This window comes from Arvicanthis niloticus, chromosome 3, assembly GCF_011762505.2.
Source record: "Arvicanthis niloticus isolate mArvNil1 chromosome 3, mArvNil1.pat.X, whole genome shotgun sequence".
Lineage (NCBI taxonomy): Eukaryota > Metazoa > Chordata > Mammalia > Rodentia > Muridae > Arvicanthis > Arvicanthis niloticus.
In genome coordinates this window covers 98,598,868-98,624,240 of record NC_047660.1, presented here as the reverse complement: position 1 = coordinate 98,624,240, position 25,373 = coordinate 98,598,868, and the positions used below count along the sequence as shown (strand labels likewise).

The 25,373-nt window shown below is 40.3% G+C and overlaps 1 protein-coding gene across 1 annotated transcript in view; it reads right to left on the bottom strand.

Moving 5' to 3' along the window:
• Positions 1–25,373, bottom strand: part of Atxn7 (ataxin 7) — a 154,530-nt gene that overhangs the window by 57,573 nt on the left and 71,584 nt on the right. The window contains 1 exon segment of the mRNA XM_076931572.1: positions 598–702. Coding sequence (XP_076787687.1) covers positions 598–702 — 105 coding nt within the window.

Below are 25,373 nucleotides of genomic sequence, written 5' to 3'. Positions count from 1 at the left end.
AAGTTGCCACTGCTCCCTGTATTGTGAAGAGCAAACTAAGGATAGGTCACCTGCTCAAGGGGAAAAAAAAAAAAAGAAGAAGAACCAGTGCTTCTTACAGGTTTTAAATTTAAGTCCAATCCAGTCTAAGCTTCAAAGGCCTGAGTTCAAAATACTGGGCAACTGACTGACTGTCTTTTCCAATGACAGGCTCTGTATGGTGGCTTACACCTTTAGTCCCAGCACTTGGGAGGCAGAGGCAGGCTGATCACTATGAGTTCCAGGGGAGCCTGGTCTACATAATGAATTCCAGGACAAACACAGCTACGTAGAGAATCCTTGTCTCAGGAAATCTATAACAATATTGATGTAAAGTTTCAAGAGATAACTCTCTCCTCAGATTTCAGGGAAAACTAAAAATGCAACTCACAAACATAAAATTCAAAAAAAAAAAAAAAAAAAAAACCCACAACATAATAGTTCTTAGTCCCTTCTGCAAATTAAAAAGACTATGTCCTGTAGAGAAAGATGTTGACTCTCCCTGTGCTATCAGTAGCCTGCAGTGAGGCGGCTTTCTTTACCTTCCCCTCCTGTTGATTCTTTTGGTGCAGCACTTACCATAGTGAGATTGAAATGCCTGCGGTTTGACAACTTGGTTGCAGTCGTTACACACCACCAAGTAGAAATCATCATGTGCCGGACAGAGACCAAAGATTGGCATATCTGCAACAAAGAAACACCATCCCTCAGTTATCTGTCAGGACCGAAAGGAAGCATATCTATGTCTTATCATAGAACAGAACACATGAACAGCTTAAATCCTAGCACAACTGAAAGAGAAATCAAACCAGACTAATGGTCTTTAAAGAGGTTGAAATACAAAACATTGTTAGAATGAGATATAACAGAGCTATTAAGGTGTCAACAATGAACATATTGACACAGTAAAATGATTAAAGGTGAACTCTGCTGTGACTGAGAGCAATCTGCAAGAATATGAAATGTTTAATAATTCACAAAGCTATAGTAATCAATGTTTTTATTTGCTTAAATATGTATTCTATTCCAGTCAGCTTATCCCAAGTCCTATGGATCAGATAAGAAAGGTGCAAAGACATCACCAAAGAGTGAAATTGGAACTACCACCATGCCATACAAAAAATTTGTTTTCTACTCATTTTTAGGGCCCAATAACCTTTTATGTACTGGTGCCACCAGACTTGAGTGCAAATATGGGTGTTCACACATTGACTATAGTTACAGGGAGGAGACAATTGTTATTGTTTTTAAATAGAACAGTTAAAACCAAACTATGTGCACATACATAAAAATTCAAAGTAACTTAATTTCTTGTAATATGGTTAAATATAAAAGGATCCAACCATTACATATTGTTAATAATGACCTATGAATCAGCTCAGAGTTTAGATCCAGAATCCAAACTTATAAAAATATTTCAAAATTAACAATTTTAAGCAAGCATGTATGCTACACATAAACAGTATTTTCAATGAGTAGGTAGATGGCATATTTTAAGTTAGCAAATATTTTAGCAGATCAAACTAAGGGGAGGTAGAAAAAGGAAGGTGTCCGTGGATGTAGCTCAGTGGAGGAGCACTTGCCTAGCCTGAGTGAGGCCCTGAGTTCAATTCCACTCCCCACAAAATAGGTAATTAATAAAAAGCAAATGGGGGCCTCTTCTCTTTCCTATAAATTTAATTTCACATTCCCCACATAATGGTACTGGTTTTAAAAGAAAATACCAAAGATGTCAGAAAATGATATCTACACTATCAAATTGGCAATCTAATATTTACAAATGGCTTTAAGCATTTTCTTGAGAGTGTCTATCACAGTAAGATTGCACATAAAGAGCTGTAGATCTGAAATGGGCCAAGGACACAGTGACTCTGGGACGCAGGCATATCACTGAGTAGCAAGCTCTCTGTCCTGTTTCCTCACTGCACTCTGACAGCTGCTGACATAGGTCCATTATGTCACCACTCCACCAAAGACAAGTGAGCTAAAGCCAAGGAGCAGGGATCAACACTGATGTATACAACGGCTTGAACCTAAGAGCAGAGAACAGTTTCTAGGCATTCCATCTAGATTCTAAAGTTAATCATTTGTATTGCTAGGGCTAAATACCTTTTGATTACACAAACTGAACAGACATTGGTTTTTTTTTTGTTTTTTGTTTTGGTTTTTTCAAGACAGGGTTTCTCTGTGTAGCCCTGGCTGTCCTGGAACTCACTCTGTAGACCAGGCTGGCCTCGAACTCAGAAATCCACCTGCCTCTGCCTCCCAAGTACTGGGATTGAAGGCGTGCGCCACTACCGCCCGGCTGAACAGGCATTGTAAGAAAGTGCAGCACACTGTGAATTCCATGACTATGCTTAACTAAATGAAAGGTAAGAACTAAACAAAGCACTATTCTCTTTAAAAGCATGCCCACTTTTCTCTTTAAAAGCATGCCCACTTTTGTCTTTAAAAGCATGCCCACTTTTGGTTAAACATAGTACATACTGGTGTAGGGGTAAAGTTATATTCCATGGAATGATGCACATATAACATGCTACTTTTCTAAGGCTATTGTTTGACACGGAAGTTCCATTACATCCCTGCGCTGAATATACTAATATAAATATGAATAAGAAAAATTCAAATTACTGGAGTGGCAAAAATTTGACTGTTTAAAGCTGCAAAGTATGTCTTTAAATACCAAATTAATGATTTTATTCATGAAAACAAGGCAATTAACTTTATTTAATAAAGTTAAATACCATTTGAAAATAGCTGTAACTTCCTTTAACCTGTGCTGAGCTGTGTCTGTTGTGTCTTACTGTACTCAATAGTAGGCAGCATTATATAATATATATGCTTTAGGTAGGCACAACAGCACATGTTGCAATCCCAGCACTTGAAAGGCTGAAGCAGGAGGATGAGTTTATGGCAAGATGTCTCAATAACCAACATCAAACACAGCTAAACATACATTCAGATCCTTCTACAGGCTAATTCCCTTACCCATTTAAACCCAAGGCAAAATGAATACACAGAGCAGCTTGTCCAAACTGCATGATGCTCTGAGAACAACACCCAGTAATGATAATGATGTCAACAATGACAATAACAACAAAGAAAAGAGAGAAAATGTGTAGATCCTTGCAAGTGACAGTGACTGATGCACACACGACCTTTTCGGAGAATATAATACCTCCTTTTTAACCTGGTTTCCTTCACCATTCTGTAACTAGCAAAATGAAGAGGGAGGCTATTCTGTAAGAAATCTATATTTTTGTTAAAATTTCACTGTTCCCATGTGACCCTTTAATACAGTTCCTGACGTTGTGGTGACCTCTAAACACAAAATTTAATTTTTGTTGCTACTTCATAACTAATTTTGATACCGCTACAAATCTTAATGTAAATATGAAGTATCTGATATGTGACTCCCCACCCCCGACAGGGTCATGTCCCACAGCTTGAGAACCACTGGTCTAGAGTCTCTATCTACCATCCCTACTAGACACTACTCTCTAGCAACATATATCTTTCACAGAACATTCAGGCTCAAGAGAAACATACTGCTGACCAAGCCCTATCTATCTATATTTTGCTTCCAGCAATCTTCCCCACACTGGTTAAATGATGCTTTTTATCCTTCAGTGGCTGAAATTTTAAAGCTTAGGTTTGTAGTCCAAGCACTATGAAGACCTAGGTTCCACAGTCAGTTTGACAAAAACAATGGCAACAAAATCAACAGGTACTATCTCCAGATTCTGCCATCTAAGATACCTGAGGATCCCTAGTCCATTCTAAGACCTTTTGGCAGGGCCTTCTAAACCCAATGGTGGAGGGCTACTGCCATCCTTCCTGTGGACTGTGGACGAATTTTCCTAAGTAGTTACAAGAATACCCTTTTAAAAAGTTCCATTGGAAGACACCTAGCTGGTCTGCTCCGGTGAAGACACCGTATCCTGAGACATCCTAGAAGAGCCACTGCAATCAGAGCAGCTGGAGCTCAGGATCACAAGATCACAGAGACATCTGGACCCTGAGGAGTCCTGACACAAGTAAGATAACTGGAAAGACAGGTTCCAGTCAGAGACAGTGAGTGCAGGTAGCACTAGAGTTAACCAGATGGTGAAAGGCAAGCGCAAGAACATAAGCAACAGAAACCAAAGTTACTTGGCATCATCAGAACCCAGTTCTCCCACCATAGCAAGCCCTGGACACCCCATCACACCAGAAAAGCAGGATTCAGAATTAATATCACTTCTCATGATGTTAACAGAGGACTTTAAGAACGACATAAATAACTCCCTTAAAGAAGTAAAGGTGAACACAGGTAAACAGGTAGAAGCCCTTAAAGAGGAAACACAAAAATCCCTTAAAGAATTGTAAAAAAACACAACCAAATTAGTGAAGGAATTAAACAAAATCATCCAAAATTTAAAAATGGAAGTAGAAACAATAAAGAAATCTCAAAGGAAGACTACCCTGGATATAGAAAACCTAGGAAAGAGATCAGGAGTCATAGACGCAAGCATCACCAACAGAATACAAGAGACAAAAGAGAGAATCTCATGTGTAGAAGATACCATGGAAAACATTGACACAACTGTCAAAGAAAATGCAAAATGCAAAAAACTCCTGACCAAAAACATCCAGGAAATAGAGGACACAATGAGAAGGCCAAACCTAAGGATAATAGGTATAGATGAGGGTGAAGATTCCCAACTTGAAGGGCCAGTAAATATCTTCGATGAAATTATAGAGGAAAACTTTCTTTTCTTTTCTTTTTTTCTTTCTTTCTTTCTTTCTTTTTTTTTTTTTTTTATCTTTGTCTTTAAAAATGCAAGCAGACTTCATACAACCCAGCTTGAAGGTACATGATGGTTTCTTTTTTTTTTTTTTTTTTTTTTTTTTGGTTTTTTGAGACAGGGTTTCTCTGTGTAGCCCTGGCTGTCCTGGAACTCACTCTGTAGACGAGGCTGGCCTCAAACTCAGAAATCCGCCTGCCTCAGCCTCCCAAGTGCTGGGATTAAAGGTGTGCGCCACCACTGCCTGGTGAGGAAAACTTTCCTAACCTAAAGAAAGAGATGTCCATGAATATACAAGAAGCATACAGAACCTCAAATAGACTAGGCCAGAAAAGAAATACCTCCCGTCACATAATAATCAAAATATCAAATGTACAAAGACAAAATACTAAAAGCAGTAAGGGAAAAAGGTAAAGTAACACATAAAGGCAGATCTATAAGAATTACACCAGACTTTTCACCAGAGACTATAAAAGCCAGAAGATCCTGGACTGATATCATACAGACCCTAAGAGAACGCAAATGCCAACCCAGACTACTATACCCAGCAAAATTCTCAATTACCATAGATGGAGAAATCAAGATATTCCATGACAAAACCAAATTTATACAATATCTTCCCGAAAATCCAGTACTTCAAAGGATAATTGATGGAAAACTCCAACACAAGGAGGGAAACTACAACCTAGAAAAAGCAAGGAAGTAATCTTCCAACAACCCCAAAGGAAGATAATTATACAAACATAATTCCACCTCTAATAAGAAAAATAACAGGAAGCAACAATCATTTTTCCTTAATATCTCTTAATATCAGTGGACTCAATTCTCCAATAAAAAGATGTAGATTATCAGACTGGATACATAAACAGGACCCAGAATTTTGCTGCATACAGGAAATGAACCTCGGTGAAAAAGACAGACACTACATTAGAGTAAAAGGACGAAAAACAATCTTCCAAGCAAATGGTCCCAAGAAACAAGCTGGAGTAGCGATTCTAATATCAAATAAAATTGACTTTCAACCAAAAGTAATCAAAAAAGATAAGGAAGGACACTTCATACTCATTAAAGGAAAAATCTACCAAGATGAACTCTCAATTCTGAACATCTATGCTCCAAATGCAAGGGCAACCACATACATAAAAGAAACTTTACAAAGCACACATTGCACCTCACACAATAATAGTGGGGGATTTCAACACCCCACTCTCAGCAATGGACAGATCATGGAAACAGAAACTAAACAAAGACACAATGAAAAAGAAGTTATGAGCCAAATGGATTTAACTGATGTCTATGGAACACTGCATCCGAAAACAAAAGAATAAACCTTTTTCTCAGCACCTTATGGTACCGTCTCCAAAATAGACCATATAACTAACTGGTCACAAAGCAGGCCTCAACAGATAACAAGAAGATTGAAATAATTCCTTGCATTCTATCAGATCACTATGGACTAAGGCTGGTTTTTAATACTGACAAAAACAATGGAAAGCCCACATACACGTGGAAACTGAACAATGCTCTATCTACTCAATGATGACTTAGTCAAGGAAGAAATAAAGAAAGAAATTAAAGACTTTTTAGAATATAATGAAAATGAGGATACATCATACCAAAACTTGTGGGACTCCATGAAAGCAGTGCTAAGAGGAAAATTCAAAGCTGTAAGTGCCTACAAAAAGAAACTGGAGAGAGCATACACTAACAACTTGACAGCACACCTGAAAGCATTAGAACAAAAAGAAGCATATACACCCAAGAGGAATAGACTGCAGGAAATAATCAAACTCAGGGCTGAAATCAACCAAGTTGAAACCAAAAGAACTATACAAAGTATCAACAAAATCAGGAGCTGTTTCTTTGAGAAAATCAACAAGATAGATAAACCCTTAGCCAGACTAACCAAAGGGCACAGAGACAGTATCCAAAGTAATAAAATCAGAACTGAAAAGAGAGACATAACAACAGAAACTGAGGAAATTCAAAAAATCATCAGATCCTAGTCTTGCATTTGCTATATATATGAAATGCCTGGCAGAATCTCACACACTAGGCATCAGCTTAACCGTCATTTCAAATGACCCTTCCTACCTCTTTGAAATTATCTACTCCATCACTGGTATCTTCAGCAAGGTGGCTAAGTGAACGGGCTGCTGCTATCACTCTGAATCTTGGTTTTCTCAAAACAGATATGACCGTGAGCAATTTCTGTGAGTTCTTCACTTGTTAAAAACTGACGACCACTGTGCCTCTCACAGTGAATATCCATAAGGTGGATACATAAATAGAGTAAATACAGGCAACATCAGAAGGAAACCCGGCCCTTGGAAGAGCTCACTCGGTTTTTTCCCAGTGTGTGACGTAGAAGTCACATACCACTGCTGTAGTGGACAGGAAGTAGTGGACAAGCTAGTACACAACAGAACCAAACAAGATTTGAACTTAGGTCTGCTACACTCACTCACACTTCCAGTTCTCTTCCACAATCAACCCCCTCTCCACCAAGCTATTCTCACTGCCAGGGCACAAAGTCAGGGTCTGGTTGCCTCCACACCTGGATACCCAGACAGTTTTGAGAGCCGGGTTTTTTGGGCCGGGTTTCCTTCTGATGTTGCCTGTATTTACTCTAAAATAGAAGTTTGAGATCAACCTGAGCAACTCAGTGAGAACCCCTATCTTAGAAATCCAGCTTTATGTTAATACCCATGAACCTCAGTTTCCTCATATATAAAACGGACTTCAAAGAATATTGGTTTCCTATTACTGTGAAGATTAGAGTAATCTGTGGAGATCACTGGGTACCAAGCTAGAAAACCGTCAGAAATCTCACACAGCAGAAATGTCTGTTCTAAGGGCCGCAGCTCTCTTGGGACACTGATATGCACCACAGAGCAATGGCTATTTTGCAATGTGAGCTGACCCCTACAATGTTCTATAGCTCTCATGCCTGACCACCCTGAAGGCCATCCAGGGGACACCAAGAAGGACATGCCTAGGCTCCAGTTGCAAGGGCCAGTGACTCCACTAAAATTCAGAGAATCCGAGACTTTCAGCAGGGAAGCCACAGTCTGGAGAGGGGAACCTGAGCATGAGTGTGTACCAACTGAAGCTGGTAGGTAGTCACCAAATTGCTAGTGTAGAAATCCGAGCAAGACAGCAAGAGGATAAGAAAAACCTGTGAGGAGGTCAGGAGACTAAGGCAGATGAATGATCCAGAGACAGTGCCTCAGCTCTTTCCACCTTTCATGCAGCTACTGCAGATGCAAGATGGGCAATGAGACCTGGAAAGACTGAAGTGTCTTATAATAGCAGAGCACTGAGGGTTAAGATGAAGCCTCAGGAGCCATGTCAGACATGTTCAAATCCCAGCCTGTGACTTCCTAGCCTGTATTCATACAAAAACATGAGAATAAAACATGTGGACAGTGGCTGCCTCACAGCATATGCTGTAGAAGACTGTAGGTTTTCATCTTCCTCACTACTGTCCTTGGTCTTTGCGCTAAAGTGGCTGTGCTGACCTGGGCCCATTCTTTTCCTGCCCCCCAATCTCCTCCAGAAGTGAGAATGAGAACTAAGATCATAAATAGCCCTTGGCCCAATTAAACCTCCTACTAGATTGCAAATAGTATGAAAACCAGGGTTTGGAAAGCCTTATAGTGCCTGCAGCCTTAAGACATGGCTGACATCTCCCCACATGTGTCTGTCTGCAACTCCCTTACCCCTCAACCCCCATTTCAGTATTTTGGTGTTCTGAAGCTTCCAGACCCATCTCAGGCCCTTCACTAATTTGGTTCCCTCCAAACGGAATGCTTGGCCTGGGTAGCTTTGGGCCTCAGTTTGTGCTTCTCTAGATAATCCTTCTCTCACGTCTAACTTGAGGTAAGCTCCTATCTTTTCAGACAAGTCTCTCCCTTCACTCATTAGGCGATCTCATTTAAGACATAAATACCGTGAGAGCAGAGCTCAGTACCTGACACACAGAACTAGTCTCTGAAGTCAGCTGCTCTAAGTGAAAATCCCAACCATATCACATAAAAGGAGTGTGAAAATGCAGACGGGAAGGGGGTAATCTTGAGAATGGACAGTGCACACAGAGCTCTCACAACTGTCTTGCCTAGAGCATGTCCAAATGTGCAATACTGACTACTTCTTTTTACTGGGAATGGAATATACTGCCTGCTACTCCTAACCCCAGTTTGTCTGCAGCCACCATCCTGCATTTTAAGTGTACACTATATTGTACTTAAGAATGTTTAAGTATAACTGTATGGATAAGTGTAATGTGTAATGGCAAGAATTTTACATGTCTCACTCATTCAGTAAGGCACTGTCTTGGTGCTGGGTATTGATTTATTTGCAAAGGAACCTGATAATCCAACGTGTGAGCTCTGATATAAAAGTAATCAGTTTGTAATTATGAAGTGCTTCCTGTACACCAAGTACAATGTCAAATATTAACTCAACTGACTTCTTGGGAATGACACCCCCCACTGCAGGAAAACGTAAAGCAAGACACAGGAGGCTAGATTGACTGCAGCCACAGACCAGTAAGCTGAGAGCTCAGGGTTAAAAGGAGATGCTGTCCTTCTGCTGATGCTTGCTGATGTCATCTTGGTCTTCCTAAACAATTCCTGCTTTTCTACCAAGCTTCATCAAGTCAGCCAAGGAGTTCCCACGCAGCAGCAAAGTTCTCTGGGTCCTTCTGGATTATACACTCCCAGTGTTCAAAGTTTCCTGGCATTCACAGATTTATAGCCCCATCCTTAGTGGAAATACTTCCAAATAATCTAAGGGCTATGGAAAACTGGTCTCTCCAAAGAGCTTACGTTTTCACCATACTCACAACTAGCTGTTTTCTTCTTTCAAACAATAGCTCAATAGAAGGCAGGTAGAAACTGTAATGTTTATATTTCTTTGCATCATAACCATTAAGACTAGATGATGTTGAACTCAAAGAATATGGGCTCTAAGAATCAGCTACCCAACCTTAACTTCAAGCATTTGGATAAGTCATGACAACAGTGGTGTAGCTCCCTCAGTCAGTTGTTGCATCAAAGTAATTCACATAAAATGCTAACCTATCTATCTAAACAGTAAGTAGTGCATATATGAGAGCTCAATAAAATGGCATCTACTGTCATCATTACATCACTGTGGTCACTTATAATCTCATCATTCCTCCAGCATTACTGCCAGCAGCAACCACATCTACCAAGGTTCTTGCATATGGGATAGAGAACACAAAAACCTCTCATACCGTTAAGGAGAGTCGTCACTAAGGTAGAAGTGGACATTCATCTAGTACAGCAATCTCCTTCATCTAGTACAGCGATCTTCTGTACGACATACACTTTAAGTACTAAACTATTTGTGCATATTTTCTGGATACAAGAGAATTAAACTAGAAATCAGTAACAGAAAGCCAACAGGAACATCTACAAACTTTTAAAACCTACAAGACACCTCAAATAACCCACTAGTCAAACAGAAAGTCATAAGAGAAGCTGAAACAAACCAAAAAAAAAAAAAAAAAAAGAAACTAATGTAGATAAAATTTAGCATTTAATTCATGGGCAAGGCCGGGCGGTGGTGGCGCACGCCTTTAATCCCAGCACTCGGGGGGGGGGGGGGGGGGGGGGGGGGGGGGGGAGAGGCAGGCGGATTTCTGAGTTCGAGGCCAGCCTGGTCTACAGAGTGAGTTCCAGGACAGCCAGGACTACACAGAGAAACCCTGTCTCAAAAACAAAAACAAAAACAAAAACAAAAAAAAAAAAAAAATCATGGGCAAAGCTCTCAAGCTTTAATGTAGAAAAACAAGGAAGTTCTGAATGAGAAACCTAAACTTATGTTTTTGATTTGTTTCATTCCCTTCTGCAGTATTCATTTTTTGAGGATCAATAGCCCAGGCTGTCCTCAACTCCTAACTCTCCAGCTACTTGCTCCTGATTTCTGAGATTTCAAGCCTATAACCCACCATGCCTGGCTTAATCTTACAATGCAACAATAAATTATATCCAAAGTAAACAGAAATAATTTAAATGTAGTTACCAATAAAATCGAGGATCAATAAAAAGGGGATCAATAAAATAAAAAGCTAGTTGTTCTTTAAAACAGTAACACTGACAAAACTCATGTAAGACTAGGCTTAGTCCAGAAATACAAGACAAGCTAGTAAGTGGAGAACTAGCAATGTAACCCATGGTATTAACAAACAAGAAAAAACATCATAACTGTAAATGTATCAACTGATATAAAGCTTTTGCTGAAATTCAACAGTTAATAAAAAATAGAAAAAAAAAAGGGTAAGAATTAAGAATAGAGAGCATGTCCTGTTTGGGGGGGCAGACTATTCACAAAAGCATCCAGCTAAGAGCCTCCATAGCAGAGAACAGGTGCAGTCCTTCTAAGGAATATCCACCCAGAGCTGTTACTAAAGCAGTGCTAGAATCTTAGCCATGAAACTAACAGCGATGTAACTGACTGGGAAGGGAGAAACATGTTAATAAATACATTGTTTTACTGTCCGGTGGGGCACCCCACCGTGTTATTATGTTGCATTATAGGACAGCTGAGTATCATTCAGCAGCCATGAGGATTAATAAACATGGTGAACTAGAAATAACTGCTTAAAGGGTTATTAGCTCATATTAGCAAAGTCCCTCAAAAATAATACCAGAAATATGCCCAAAAGTACAAGAGCACAGACAATGCAATGTGCAGTACAATTCCAAGCACCAGGGGTCATATTCCTCTAATCAGAAGGAAAATTTGTGTTTTCTGTCTTAACAGTCAACAGTGAGAACTAAGGTGCATTTAGTCCTTTGTTTGAGAATAAAGCCTTGTGATTCAAGTTTATTTCATGAACAACAGGTTTCTGTCATCTGGGACCTACAGTCTCAAGCCCTAAACTGAACTTTAAAAAATATTCTCTAATGATTTATATACATTCCCGAAAAGCACAGAACACCACGTTATAGATCAAACATTTGCCAAGTAGATCACGAGGCCCAGGGTTCAAATCCAGCACAGGCCAAAAACAAACACAGAAAAGCTAAAACAGTATCAAACAATCTAGAATAAAACCTGAGCATTACAGATACTAAAATTTCTTCACATCTGTGATCTATATGTCACAATGTATCCATCTACCATGTGCACATCATAGCAAAACATCACTGCTTAAGGCCTTAAGTGTTAGTGTTAACAGTTAGCCTGCCTATATAATCCCTTCATTAAGTCTGCTAGTGTATTGCTGAAGATTTTTGTGCTGGGGTTCTAAAAAGACACTGATCTATAGCTTTCAGCTCTTCTCTGTCTGCTTGGTTTTGTGACCAAGATAACTGGCTTCAGAATCAACTGAAAGTGTCATTTCCTCTTGCACTTTTCACAATGCTTTGGACAATACTGGTGTTGATTCTCTGTACATTTTAAAAAGTAGAGCCATCCAGGCCCGGGCTCCTGATGACATCACTAAGCAAGACTGTGTTTGCTCTGTTCAGACTTTCCAACTTGTCTTCAGTCACTGCAGGAAGTGTGGTAGTCTTTATATGCAGTTTTTTCTGTTTATCAAGTGTCTGGAGAGAATCCTTTCATCTCTATACAGTCAGTAGTAATAGTAGCAATTCCATTTCTAACTGGAGACAGCACATGCAGACCAAGCTAAAGCCTTGACCCTTTACTGATCCTGACAAATCACTTCAACTTCACTCATCTTCCACTGCTGTTCTAGTCTCACTCACCTACTTCCACTTTAATTTATACACCTTTTTGTCTTTCTGTTTGCTCTGGATTTAGTGGTGAAATGCTGTTGGTGACCTGAACTTCCTTGTTTAATAAAGTTTGCATACACTTCTATGAACGTTCCCCTTGAACAAGCACTATTTTGATTTTATTATGTTGTATTTAAATTTCATCACTATAAAAATATTTTCTAATTTCTCATAATTGTTTGTCTGACCCACCACTTACTTAGAAATATAATTATTAGCTTCCATACACTTTAAGATTTTGCTATTTCTTCCCTTTATTAATGTCTCCAATTAATAAGTAGGCAAAAGAGCTGGCATTTCTCAGAAGTAGATATGTGAACGGCCCACAGTATATGAAGAGTCAACATTATCTACGCATCAGAGAAATGCAAATCAAAGCCACAGGAGATAACCATCCCACTCTAGATGTAATACCCATAATAAAAACCTCAACAACGACAAGAACAAAAATGCCAACAAGGATACAGAGGAAGATCAACGATTATACACTGTGTGGGAATCTAAATTAGTACAACCATTACAAAAATTACAGAATGGAAGATCCTTACAAATCTGAAAACAGAACCACTACATCAGTGTTTCTTACCTTTCTTAATTCTGTGATGCACTAATACATTTCTTCATGTTGCAGAGACCCCCACAACCATAAAATACCTTTTGTTGCTACTTCCTACGTGTAATTTTCTTACTGTTATGAATCGTAATGTAAATATCTGTGCTTTCCCAATGATGCAGACAATCCACGAAAAGGACCATTCAACATCTGCCCTCCAATGGGTCTTGACACATAGGTGAGAGCCCCTGCACCCAATGATCTAGCTACTTCACTGCTGGTGGGCACTGAAAAGACAGGACAACAATGTAAAGGGGCACCTGTGCTGGATCCATGCTGATTACAGTACTGTTCACAATGACTATGTAGGGCTGGACAAAGAAAATGTGCTGTAACAGCTGGAGAGTGATGGCACTTGCTTTTAAACCCAGCACTCAGGAAGCAGAGACAGCCAGATCTCTATGAGACCAAGGCTAGCCTGGTCTACAGAGCTAGTTCCAGGACAGCCAAAGAAGATATCACTCATTTTTTAAAAGGCAAAAAATTCTGTCTTTTGTGAGAACTGGAGGATATTGTGTTAAATTAAATTAAGCCAGGCACAGAAAAGGCAATACCAAATTTCTCCCTCATGCATGGAAGGAAAAAATAGTGATTGTTTTTAACACCAGGGTACAGGGAAAATGATGGTCAGGCTATTAAATGGTTTTAAAAAGAATTTCTGAAAGATTTCATTCAGAAAAGGAAGCAATTTGATACCCTAAAAATTAAAAGAAACAAACCAAACCAAAACAACAACAGATCCCAACTCACTGTGCTGTCATTTCTTTGCTGCCTCACTGATCTGTTCCTGAAAGCTGGCCCATCTGAGAGCAGCATGAAGGCAGCCTGCAAACTGCTCTCCTGGTCCCTGTTGGATAGATAGGTGGCCTTCTACACTTCTGTCTGTCATTTTGTGCTGAGCACAATTGTGGGTAATTTACTTACCATCATTGTGTGTGTAGTATTGGGGAGAGTACTTGTGTGTGCCTGGAATGCATGTGCAGAGTTGAGAGGAGATGTGCAGAGCCCACTTCTCTTGTCTGTCCATCATGTGGGTTCCCAGAATTGATGATCACCAAGCTTGTGTGGTAACTCCCTCTACCTGCCTCACCAGCCTCTTTTATTCTGAAAAGTTTCAGTATGCAGCTGAGGCTACCCTAAAATGAAAAATCTTACCTCCCCCTTGTGACAGTCACAAGTCATGCCTTGCTTAGAACACAGCCTTTGCACAAGCATAATTCTGACCAAGAAGGCCAACCAAAGAAATTTTCTTAAAAAGCTTTGAACCAATGAGTCTCTTGGCCTTTGCTAAGAGGCAAGTATAATATCTCCTTGACCTTCAACCTTCATCTTGCATAGAGCTTCAAGGTCAGACACAAATAAAACAAGGTGTCTTCACAGGTCTTTCCTAGGTATGTTTACAGCCATGTAGGCACAGAAGGTGTTCAAGATTCTTTAAAATAAATAAATAAATAAATAAATAAATAAATAAATAAATGTATGGGTGCTCTTTAAAGCCCAGGTAACACTCAATGTCTTAATGTTTGTTTCCTAATTTTTTTTCAATCATCTTGTTAGCTTCAACTGGTTTTACTAGTTCAGGCCAACTGTAATAAAAAATAATAATTGTTTTTTGTTTTGTTGTTGTTATTTTAATCTAAATATATGCCATCGGTACAGAGCACAGAGTAAATTCTGAGCTAGGCCAAATAAAAACAAAGTCAGAGGAATAAAATCTTTGGGAAGTGACCAGATAGTCCTGATTGACAACTCTCTAGGAAATAGCTCCTAGGCTCCTCAGGACCCCTCTGGTATGTGTGACTCTGGTTTCTGTCACTATCACATCTGCAAAGCTATTGATTTTCAGCTCTATGTGGAGGAAGGCTGCAGCTGAGTCCAAATAGCAGTTTTCCTCATTCAGATTCAGTCAGGTTTTTCAGTATACAGATTCAGCCATTTTTTTTTTCTCAAATATTTATCAGATGTTGCAAGCCTTTGGCTAACTTTAAGACTTCTGAAATGCTATGACTACTACTTTAACTATTATTATTGCTTTTACAGAGAGACATATTTGCAGAGGTTCTTCCTCTACCAGTCACAAACACTCAATAGATGCATTTTAAGAGTGGATAGTTTCATCACAGTATCTGTTATTTTCAATACTGCTGAGACACAGTATACAAGGAAGGTGTTCACAGTGCAAATCAGCAACAGAAAAGCTACTCCTAGGAAGGCTAGTCAGGAGCATCTGAAGCAGCACCTGGGAAGGGAAGCTACAGGTGGCTTAGAAGTACGGATGGCATCGAGAAGCTACAGAAAGGATTCGGGGGATATTAAGGAGAAACTGTTGCCATGATTTGATCACAGCCTGGATACAAGAGTGATGAAGCATCATTGTATGCCTTGTTTCCCTTCCTGCAGAACAGGATGGATGAGTGGGACCAGTTTCTGAAAAAGAAAAAAAGCCTGGAAGAATGCCAGGACTGAGAATGAGGAGTATACACTTAGCATGTAAGTTCTAGGGACCCCAGAAGAAACCAAGGAAGTCATCATATTGAATGTTCTTCTCTAACTTTAAGCAAATGCTTTATAAGTCATGTCTTAAAACTATGTCTCCCATATGCAAACAAGTAAAAGGTATATGTGTTAAGTGTCACTAACTCAAAGTGAACCAGGAATTAGACTATGATCTGTGAGCACTGAGAACTATGCACAGACACACACCTGAACCCCCATCACACTCAAGTGACCTACTTCTCCCTGGGGTGGCTTTATTGGAAGAAAAGTCATAATAAAAATAAAAATAAATCCCTGAATCTGAAAGGCTGTTATAATCTCACATGTCAATTTAGTGTTCCTTTGATGCTTCTGGAAACAAAGCAATCATTCTTTACATTCCTCCACTCACCCGATAAACACTCTGCTTCAGAGCTGACAGTACTTGGTCAGACTTGAGGGGGACTGCTGGAAATAAGGTCACACTAGGTCCCTAAAACATGACTTTAGTTTTAATGTTCACTCCTCTCAATATTGCCATTCAGTTTTAGTTAAGTATGCTCTGTAGTTTAACAGAAGTAAGAGACTTGTAAGGACCACTGAGGAAGAGAGGAACCTTCTGCTGATCTATCACTCCTACTCCCCTTCTGTGGCAGCACTACAAAGTCTAACTTCCTCTCTTTATTTGTTTAAAAAAATTATGCGCTGTTTGTGACCACTAGGAAAGTCTTCAACCAAAAACCTTTTGTGCTTAATTCACTTGCTCATTTGTCTCAAACACTTGCAGAATTAATGGAATATACTTAGAAAGTCTGACACAGCCTTCAATGGTGGAGCATGCTTTGATCCCAGCACTCAGGAGCCAGAGGAGTTCCAGGTCAGCCTGGTCTACAAGATGGAGTCCTAGCCAGAGATATACAGAGAAACCCTGTCTCGAGCAAAAAAAGAAAAGGGAAGGAAAGGAAAGGAAAGGAAAAAGGGAAAGGGAAAGGAAAAGAAAAAAGAAAAGAAAAAGGAAAGGAAAAGAACAAAAAGGAGAAAGAAGAAAGGAAAAGGGGAAAGGGAAAAGGAGAGCAGAGCAGAGCAGAGAGCAGAGAGCAGAGAGAGCAGAGAGCAGAGAGCAGAGAGAGCAGAGAAAGAGAGCAGAGAGAGCAGAGAGCAGAGAGCAGAGAGAGCAGAGAAAGAGAGCAGAGAGAGCAGAGAGCAGAGAGCAGAGAGAGCAGAGAGAGCAGAGAGAGCAGAGAGAGCAGAGAGCAGAGAGAGCAGAGAAAGAGAGCAGAGAGAGCAGAGAAAGAGAGCAGAGAGAGCAGAGAGCAGAGAGCAGAGAGAGCAGAGAGAGCAGAGAGAGCAGAGAGAGCAGAGAGAGCAGAGAGAGCAGAGAGAGCAGAGAGAGCAGAGAGCAGAGAGCAGAGAGCAGAGAGCAGAGAGCAGAGAGCAGAGAGCAGAGCAGGAGTCCGATGCAGTCTCAACTGGTCAACATACCTGAGCACATTACTCAACTGCAAATACAAGCAGATGCTGATAACATCTTTAACAGCCACAGTTAAGACTGGTGCTCAACTCAAAGGCCTATTTCTTCCCAAATCTGCTTTATTTTGAGTGTTTCTGAAGAAACAGGTCAGATAAATGTTTAAAATACAATAACAATAGCAGCCTGTGTTAAACACCGATTAGCAGTTAATAGGCCAGTGAGACCCATGCATACATTCCTTATGCTACACAATCCTCACGACAACCTTGTACTACAGGCACTCAACTCAACCCAATTGGACAAGGGAAAAAACAGGTACTGAAAGGTTAAGAAACTTGCTTAAGGTACCACAGCAAGAATGGGGCAAGGCTGATATTAAAGGCTAAACCTGACTGAACCAAATCCCAGTGAGTTCAAGTATTCAGTCCCTCCAGAAAGGAAAGCTGATTGTATTTAAAAGTGGGTAAGACAGTTGTCTGTGAAAAACTTTTGTTATTTTATACAGAATACTACCTAAAGTTTAATATGGATTAATTAACCCTAATCAGTTTAAATTACAGTATATAAAATATATTTAATTTTAATGGATTAAGGGTATAGCTTAGAAGTAAAGTATATAACGTACAAGACCAAATGTTTAATTCTTAGCACCAAAGTATTTAATGACTTTTGTAGAGGGAGGGAGTGGGATACAAATATCTTCAAGTAAGGTAAAAAATAGGCAAATATTTAAAACATGAGGGGAGGAGGAGAAGGGAGGGGAGAACAGGAGGAAGGGAGGAGAGGAAGAGAAGAAGAGGATGAGTGGATGAGAGGAGGAGGGAGAGAAGAGGGGAAGAAACAATAGTACATGCTAATGAATAAAAACAACAAATTATTAATTCCGCACTGAGCTTTTGCCCTGTTCCTTTAATTAACACATTTCTGCCCTTTGTTTCAGGAAAAAAAATGAAACAACAAAAAGCAGCATACATTGCCTTCCTTATTTGTGCCCAAGCTTATCAGTAGCGCCACGGCCTATCTCTGCAAACAGTTAGTGAATTAGGGCACAAATAAAGACAGGAGGCAGGATGGGGCACATTTCTTTTAGACTTCTTACTGTTGGGTTATGGCCTTTCTTTAAGTGGGTTTGTGCTATAGGATACAGACTATTGTCATTAGAACATGATGATGGCTGTTAGCTAAAAAGGAAAACTAGGAAACTGACTAAGCAACAGCTCAGAATCTGGGCTGAAGAGAATCAGGCTTACATGAAGAATCTCGAGATCTGTCCATCAGAGACTCCATCATGGTATAATCTAAGAACAAATATTGACCTAGAACCTCTACTGGCAATCTCTATGTGCTACATAAAACTGTATGTGAGAAAGTCAAACAATAGATTACCTGGAGCCTGTATTTTCCATATGAATTCACAAATCTCTCTCTTTCTCGTGTGCACATGCACGCACATGTATGTACACACACACACACAGAGTGAACTTCAAAGTGAGTCACTCTAAGTCACCTAACATACAAACAAGATCATGGCACTCTGTGTGACTAATGATTTGGACCTCTCTCTATTTTATTTTTTGGTATTTTGTTTGTTTTGGTTTTGTTTGTTTTTCTCAAGACAGGGTCTCAGTGTATAGTTCTGCCTGTCCTGGAACTCACTCTGTAGACCAAACTGACCTCTAACTCACAGAGATCCACCTGCTTCTGCATCTTCATGATGGACTAAAAGTGTGTGCCACCACATTTGGCCAAAGCAATCTACAATTCACAATGGTTGGTAAGTCCTTAAAGTTAAAGTAACCCTTGGAAACATCTCTCAAGCCAGGGCTGAAATTAAACCTGACTATTTTTTTGTTTGTTTCTTTTTTTTTCTTCATATTTTTTTTATTGGATATTATGTTTACATTTCAGATTTTATCCCCTCACCCCATTCCCCCTACCAGGAACCCCCTATCCCATCCCCCCCTCCTGCCTCCACAAGGGTGTTCCCCACCTACCCCCCCACCTCGAATTCCTCCCTGCTCGGTGTTCAGCCTTCATGGGACCAAGGATCTCCTCTCCCACCCATGCCTGACAAGGCCATCCTCCCCTAAGTATACAGCTGAAATCATAGGTGCCTCCCTTTGTGCTCCCAGGCTGGTGGTTTAGACCCTGGGGAGCTCTGGTTGGCTGGCACTGTTGCTCTCCTCTTGGAGCCACCAGGCCTTTCAGCTCCTTCAATCCTCTAACTTCTCCATTGGGAACCCTTGATCAGATCAATGGGTAGCTGCGAGCATCCACCTCTGGATAGGTCAGACTCTGGCAGACCTCCGAGGAGACAGCTACATTAGGCTCCTGTCAACATGCACTTCCTGACATCCATATCGGTGTCTGTCTTTGGTAACTCTGCAACATGACTATTTCTAACATGTTAAGTACAATAAGGTTGTGAATATACAAGATAAAGTATATATAATGGCTGTGTTTTAGCACCTTATTGTATGAATTTAAAAAAAAAAAAAAACCCTCCAAACTTTGTGTAATTAATATTAGAATCCTGAGACAATAAAATGTTTATACTTAAAATGAAGTTTACAGAACTAAGATAGAAATAAAGGAACAGCAAACGATTCTCCACAGTACTGTGGATATATACCCAAGGTATATATTCAAAATGAAGCATCAGTAGAGAGAAAAACCAATCCTGCCCTCATTGAACTTAGAGTATGTTTGCTTCACACCTCTTATTGCAAATATCTGAAAACAATATGTACAGAATAACTAGTAAGATTAGCCACTGAAAAACCTGTGTAAGGTGTAGCACTTATAGTACAGCCGTGCTGTATAAACTCTGGGAAAATCACACCAACTCCATCAAGATGTTAGTTTGCACTGTATTTGCATCTTCAAAGTAAGCAAGAGGCACTTAAGGGGTTAAATGGCCATAGCTATATGCTGCTTCAAGGTCACAACAGCAAGTACTGAGTGGGTGACAACACTGGCATCAATACTAATAAATGACAGAATGCACTGCTGACTGTCCTCGGCCATGTGAAGACACAAACACCACAGAACACAGAACAATACAGGCTGTTCAGGTCTGAGGCTTTATGTGAGAAACTGTGCTGACTCCCAGCAGAAAGAAAAGGCAGACATCCTTTGCCCATAAAGAACTTCAATCCAGTCACAAAAATATTCAAAGAAATAGATTAATGTCAAGGCTGCCATTAAATATAATGGCGTGTAAGTATAATGGAAATGTAAAAGTGCCCTTCAAGTTGATCCTGTAGAGAAAGTACACATTTTGGGATGAATGCTGGCCGGGAGGGGGGTGGGGGGGAGTGCGACGGCTACTCAGTTCAGAGCCACTGCACATGACCACTAAAACTCAGACTGGAAAGATGGGCTTTTCCTCAAAAACACCAGAAAAAATTCAGTTACTCAAGTGCTGTAAGAGACCCTAAGGACAAGTTTCCCAGGGTGTGGTTGCTAGTTAGGATCCTCTTTAAGCAACAAAACTGACACCTACCCACGCATCCCAACACTGACCACTACACAGCCAACATTTCTGTACACTCGGAACTTTATACACATCAAAGCTGTGGTTCTTAAGCTGAGGTAATGTTTACCCCTATTTCCAGGGAGCACAGGTAATTTTAAGTTTTCCCAACTAGAATCTGATAGAGATTGGCTCTTATGCTTTGATTCCATCGGGAATCTGTGTATCCAAACACTAAATGTTCTTGTCCACAACTGATTTTTGAAAAGATCAATAAAGATGCCAACGGCCAATGGCTGGGCACGAGGCAAGACACTTAAAGAGTTGTGCAGCTGAAGACACAGAGAAGAATGGGAGAAATGCCATGACTCAAGAAAGAAGGACAAACAGGAGCAGCAGCCAAGCAGCCATTGAGATTTAGGCCTGGGGGATCAGGAGAAGGCTTAGGAGTGCCCAGCCTTTGAGTTAACCAAGGCATTTTAAAAATAAGCTAATGTGTGTGTGTCTTTCATTGGAGAATCCAACGGTACCTCCTAAGTGGGCACGTGCCATTGATCCACCAGGAGCACAAAGTTGCTACAAGAATCTAGTGGTGGAGGACAGAGAGCATGCTAAACACTACAATACACACAACAGTCTCCCAATGTCCCAGTGTACTGCTCCAAAGCCTAGAGTCAAGAAATCCCTCATTTTCAAAGGGGTCTTATGAAGGAGACACTATTGGAAACATGTCCACTTTTGAAGAAACTGAAACAAACATGTTAAATGCCTTCCCCAAGGTCAAAGGGAAGGAATGGGGTTTATGGTTTAGAAATCTGACGAAACAAACTGAAGTTTCCTGTAGAACTCTTGGTGCTCACAGAAATGTAGCCAAGTGAAAGTCCGAGTCACCACAGAATGTTCATGTCCTTCTCTGTCCCCAGTACTTATACAGGATCTCTTTTTCTGCCCATTACAAAGGACATCTTTCTCCTATCCAATTCTGATCTCTGGAAAGAGGTATAGATAGGCTAATCAATTTGGCATTTGATGCTCAGAGTGGGTCCCATAAACATAAATAAAACCACCCCTAACTTCGGGATTCAGGTCTAATGGATTCTGTCGCTCATCAGACTCTAGTTCCTAATTGGCAGAGGCCAGCACACTGGGGGCTAAGAAGGCAAGACTCAATCACAGCCTTGCAGCAGCAGGAGTGAAGAGCCTGTGGGAGGGGAGGGAGGCTGCTGGTTGGCAAGAAGTATAAAAGGACAGACACATGGGGGTGTTTTTAGACTTCCCCCTTCTCCAGTTCCTGAAGGAATTAGTCTTCAGCCTTTTAAAGCAAATACAGTGTGGGCAATTCCTTGCAGGAGTTAGAACAGTTCATGGTTCTAAAACAAGGATGAACATTAGTGGCCATGCAAAGGCAAAAAAAAAAAAAAAAAAAAAAAAAAAAAAAAAAAAAATTATGAATGAACACCCAACAATTTCTAACCTGGAGAAAAAAACCCTCAAGGTCTCACCTTAAATACATATCATATAAACTAACAGAAGAAAATGAACTAGCCACTCCTATCAAAAGGCATCCACCCACAGGACAGCATTATCTTTACTATACACGCATCAGAAACACTGCAGACCTTCTCTGCAGTCTGCAAGGGCTCATTTCAACTCCTAGTAGAGAAGAGCATTTCATCTAGAAGGGAAACAAGGGTACTACCACAGCTACCAAATCTTGTTAGGATTTTCAGGTTCAGTCGTTGTCTTAGTTAGGGTTTTATTGCTCTGAAGAAACACCACGACCATGGCAACTCATTAAAAAAAAAAAAAAATTGAATTGGGACTGGAGGATTGTTTCAAATAAAACACCATCAAGTGGCCATGGTTTTAGCTCCACCCTAAGAGGAGTGACAACCAGCAAACCATTTAAGCAGGAACAACAGACTGTGGGAGGGATGTCTTAGAAGACTGCTCCAGCTGCCACTGCCTCAAATCCTACTGTCTGTTCCTTATTTCCCATTAACTTACAAACAGGCCCAGTTCTAAAACCTCAGGTAAAATTAAACTTGTCTATTTGGAATGATATTTACCTGTATGCTGTCACTATGACAAAAAAGGGGGGAGTGTCTCAGGCTGGCCCACTTTTTCCCTCACTCCCTCACTGCTAAGGATCACAGCTGTGTGTCACATATGCTAACCATGCAAAGAAAATGAAAGGAAAGAATGCTGTGAAAGTATCAGTCAATCAAAACAAAACAATACAAAAAAAACACAAGAAATTTTAGAAACAGTTTGAACATATGAACATCATCAACAACAACAAAACCTCTGCTTTTATTACAAATAAAATAATAATGGAGGCTGACAATTATCTTTTAAACAGACTGCATTTTTATATGCTGGTGGCAAACCCTAATAGGTCCTGAAAGGCTCTGAAAATCTGACAAATGTATGTTCTTTCTACAAAATAATATATTTGTAATATTTAGATAATAGTTTTATACTACTCCATTATTTAAAGGGCATGCTTGAGAACTTCTGAATTTAAAGCAACCATTCTTCACCACATGAAAGCTTAAGGCTTTCCCCCTTTTACAAAGGCTTCTCAAAGTCATTATTTATGCACATCACCTAAGTCATCTACAGGACATTAACATACATGAAAACTTAACAGTGAACTCTTGAAGAATTAAAGTCAGCAACTTAAAGAGAGGGTAGATGAAGAAAACCATCCACACCAGGAGAAGTACTGTCAAAATTGTTGGAGACAATGGCAAGAGAGACAAGGAGACTACAATAAAGAATTCTTTGTGAAAAGACAGGAATAGAGGATCCTCATGGTATACACAGCAGGCTTGTGCTCTCAGCCCTTGGGACAGTGAAGTAGGAGAATTGGGAATTGGAAGTCAGGAAGACTTTTGTCTTTAAAAAAAATAAAATAAAATATCTCCCAAAAGGGGGTGGGGGGAGCAAATAAGGAAAACAGGAATACTGGGTCAGATACTCAGGATGAGAGCCTTTTCAGCTTGCTTTTCTGCAACCAACAAGGTCCATGACTGATCTCTACAGTCCCCAGGGGCTTCTGCACGCTAGCCCATGAAGTGGTGGGCACACTCTAAGCAGATTCCATATGTAGCTAAGACACCTGGGTCTGCATTAGGCTCCAATTCTGAGTAACCAAGTTTCATGCTTACTTACAAGGTGTTTAAAAGCTAGTTACAGCAAGAAGAGGCACTAAAAGCAAGCTAACCATCCTACTGTAACCGTCCGTTTGGCCCACCTCTCTTTGACTGACTCCTCAGCCGCTTTCTTCAACAGCTCTCTCATACCATGCATGCAATCACTGCCCAGATTTAACACTCAATGGGCAAGCTCTCACATTTGCTATCACACAAGTAGCTATCTGCCCAGTAATCTAGCACAAACACTCCCAAGCTATATAGATACGCCAGAGCCCAACAATTTCTCATAAACACGAGATGGAAGGATAGGGAGCTATCAAGTATGCCCTGTCATCCCAGGAAAGAGGCGTCACACAAATGGATTCCATTACAAGATATTTTCACAAGCAATGCAAACTTCAGTGATGATGACACACCAACCACTGCAAGATATATTACTATATTACTAATTCCCTCCCTCATTACCTGCATATAAAAATGATACTACTTAAAATGTCTTCAAGATTGGGGGGGGGGAATTTTTTCTGGAGGGGGGGCACATTGTTTCTCTACATATCTCTAGCTATCCTGAAACTCATTTTGTACACTAGGCCACCCTCAAACTCAAAGATACCCCTGCCTCTGTCTCCCAAGTGCTAGGATTGAAGGTGTGCACCACCATGCTTAGTCTTGTAAAGTAAAACCATTTCTGGATGTAAACTGCTACATTTTCTTGAAATTAAGCACAGAAGTCAGCCATGACAGCTCAATACTATAATGCCAGCAACTGGGAGATGTCTTTGTTAGGGATTCCATTTCTGTGAACAGATACCATGACCAAGGTAATTCTTATAAAAGAAAACACTGAACTGGGGCTGGCTTATAGGTCTAGAGGTTCAGTCCATTATCATTGAAGTGGGAAGTATGGCAGCTTCCAGGTAGGCATGTCGCTGGAGGAGCTGAGAGTTCTACCTCTTCATCCAAAAGCAGCTAAGAGGGGAGGTCTCAAAGACCACCCTGACAGTGACACACTTCCTCCAACAAGGCTACACCCATTCCAACAAGGCCACACCTAATAGTGCCACTCCCTGGGCTAAGAAGATTTAAACCACTACATGAGGTTAAGGTAAGAGGAACTCTTCATGTTCAAAGACAGTCTGGGTTTCATATACGAGGTTAGGCCAACCTGGGCTACTGAACCAGACCTTGTCTGAAAACAAAACATAGCAGGAAGGAGGCTCCAGACAAAAATTAATAAGGAAGGGAAAATCAAACACTGCCCTCTAAGTGTCATCAGAATTATCTGAGAACACAGTTCTCTTGTTTTAAAACAAAAAAAAAAAAGCTTAGTTTGGAGCTGGAAAGGTGGCTTAGCAGTTAAGAACACTGACTACTCTTCTACAGGACCTGAGTTCAATTCCCAGCAAATACACAGTGGCTCACAACCATCTGTCATGAAATCTGATGCCCTCTTCTGGTGTCTCTGAAGACAGCTACAGTGTACTCATATACATAAAAATTAATAAATCTTTTTCAAAACTGAGTTTCATTTAGTCATTACCTTTTCAAAGTCCTTAATTCCAACAGAGAAAATAATGCCAAATTTAGGGAAAGGAGGGCTC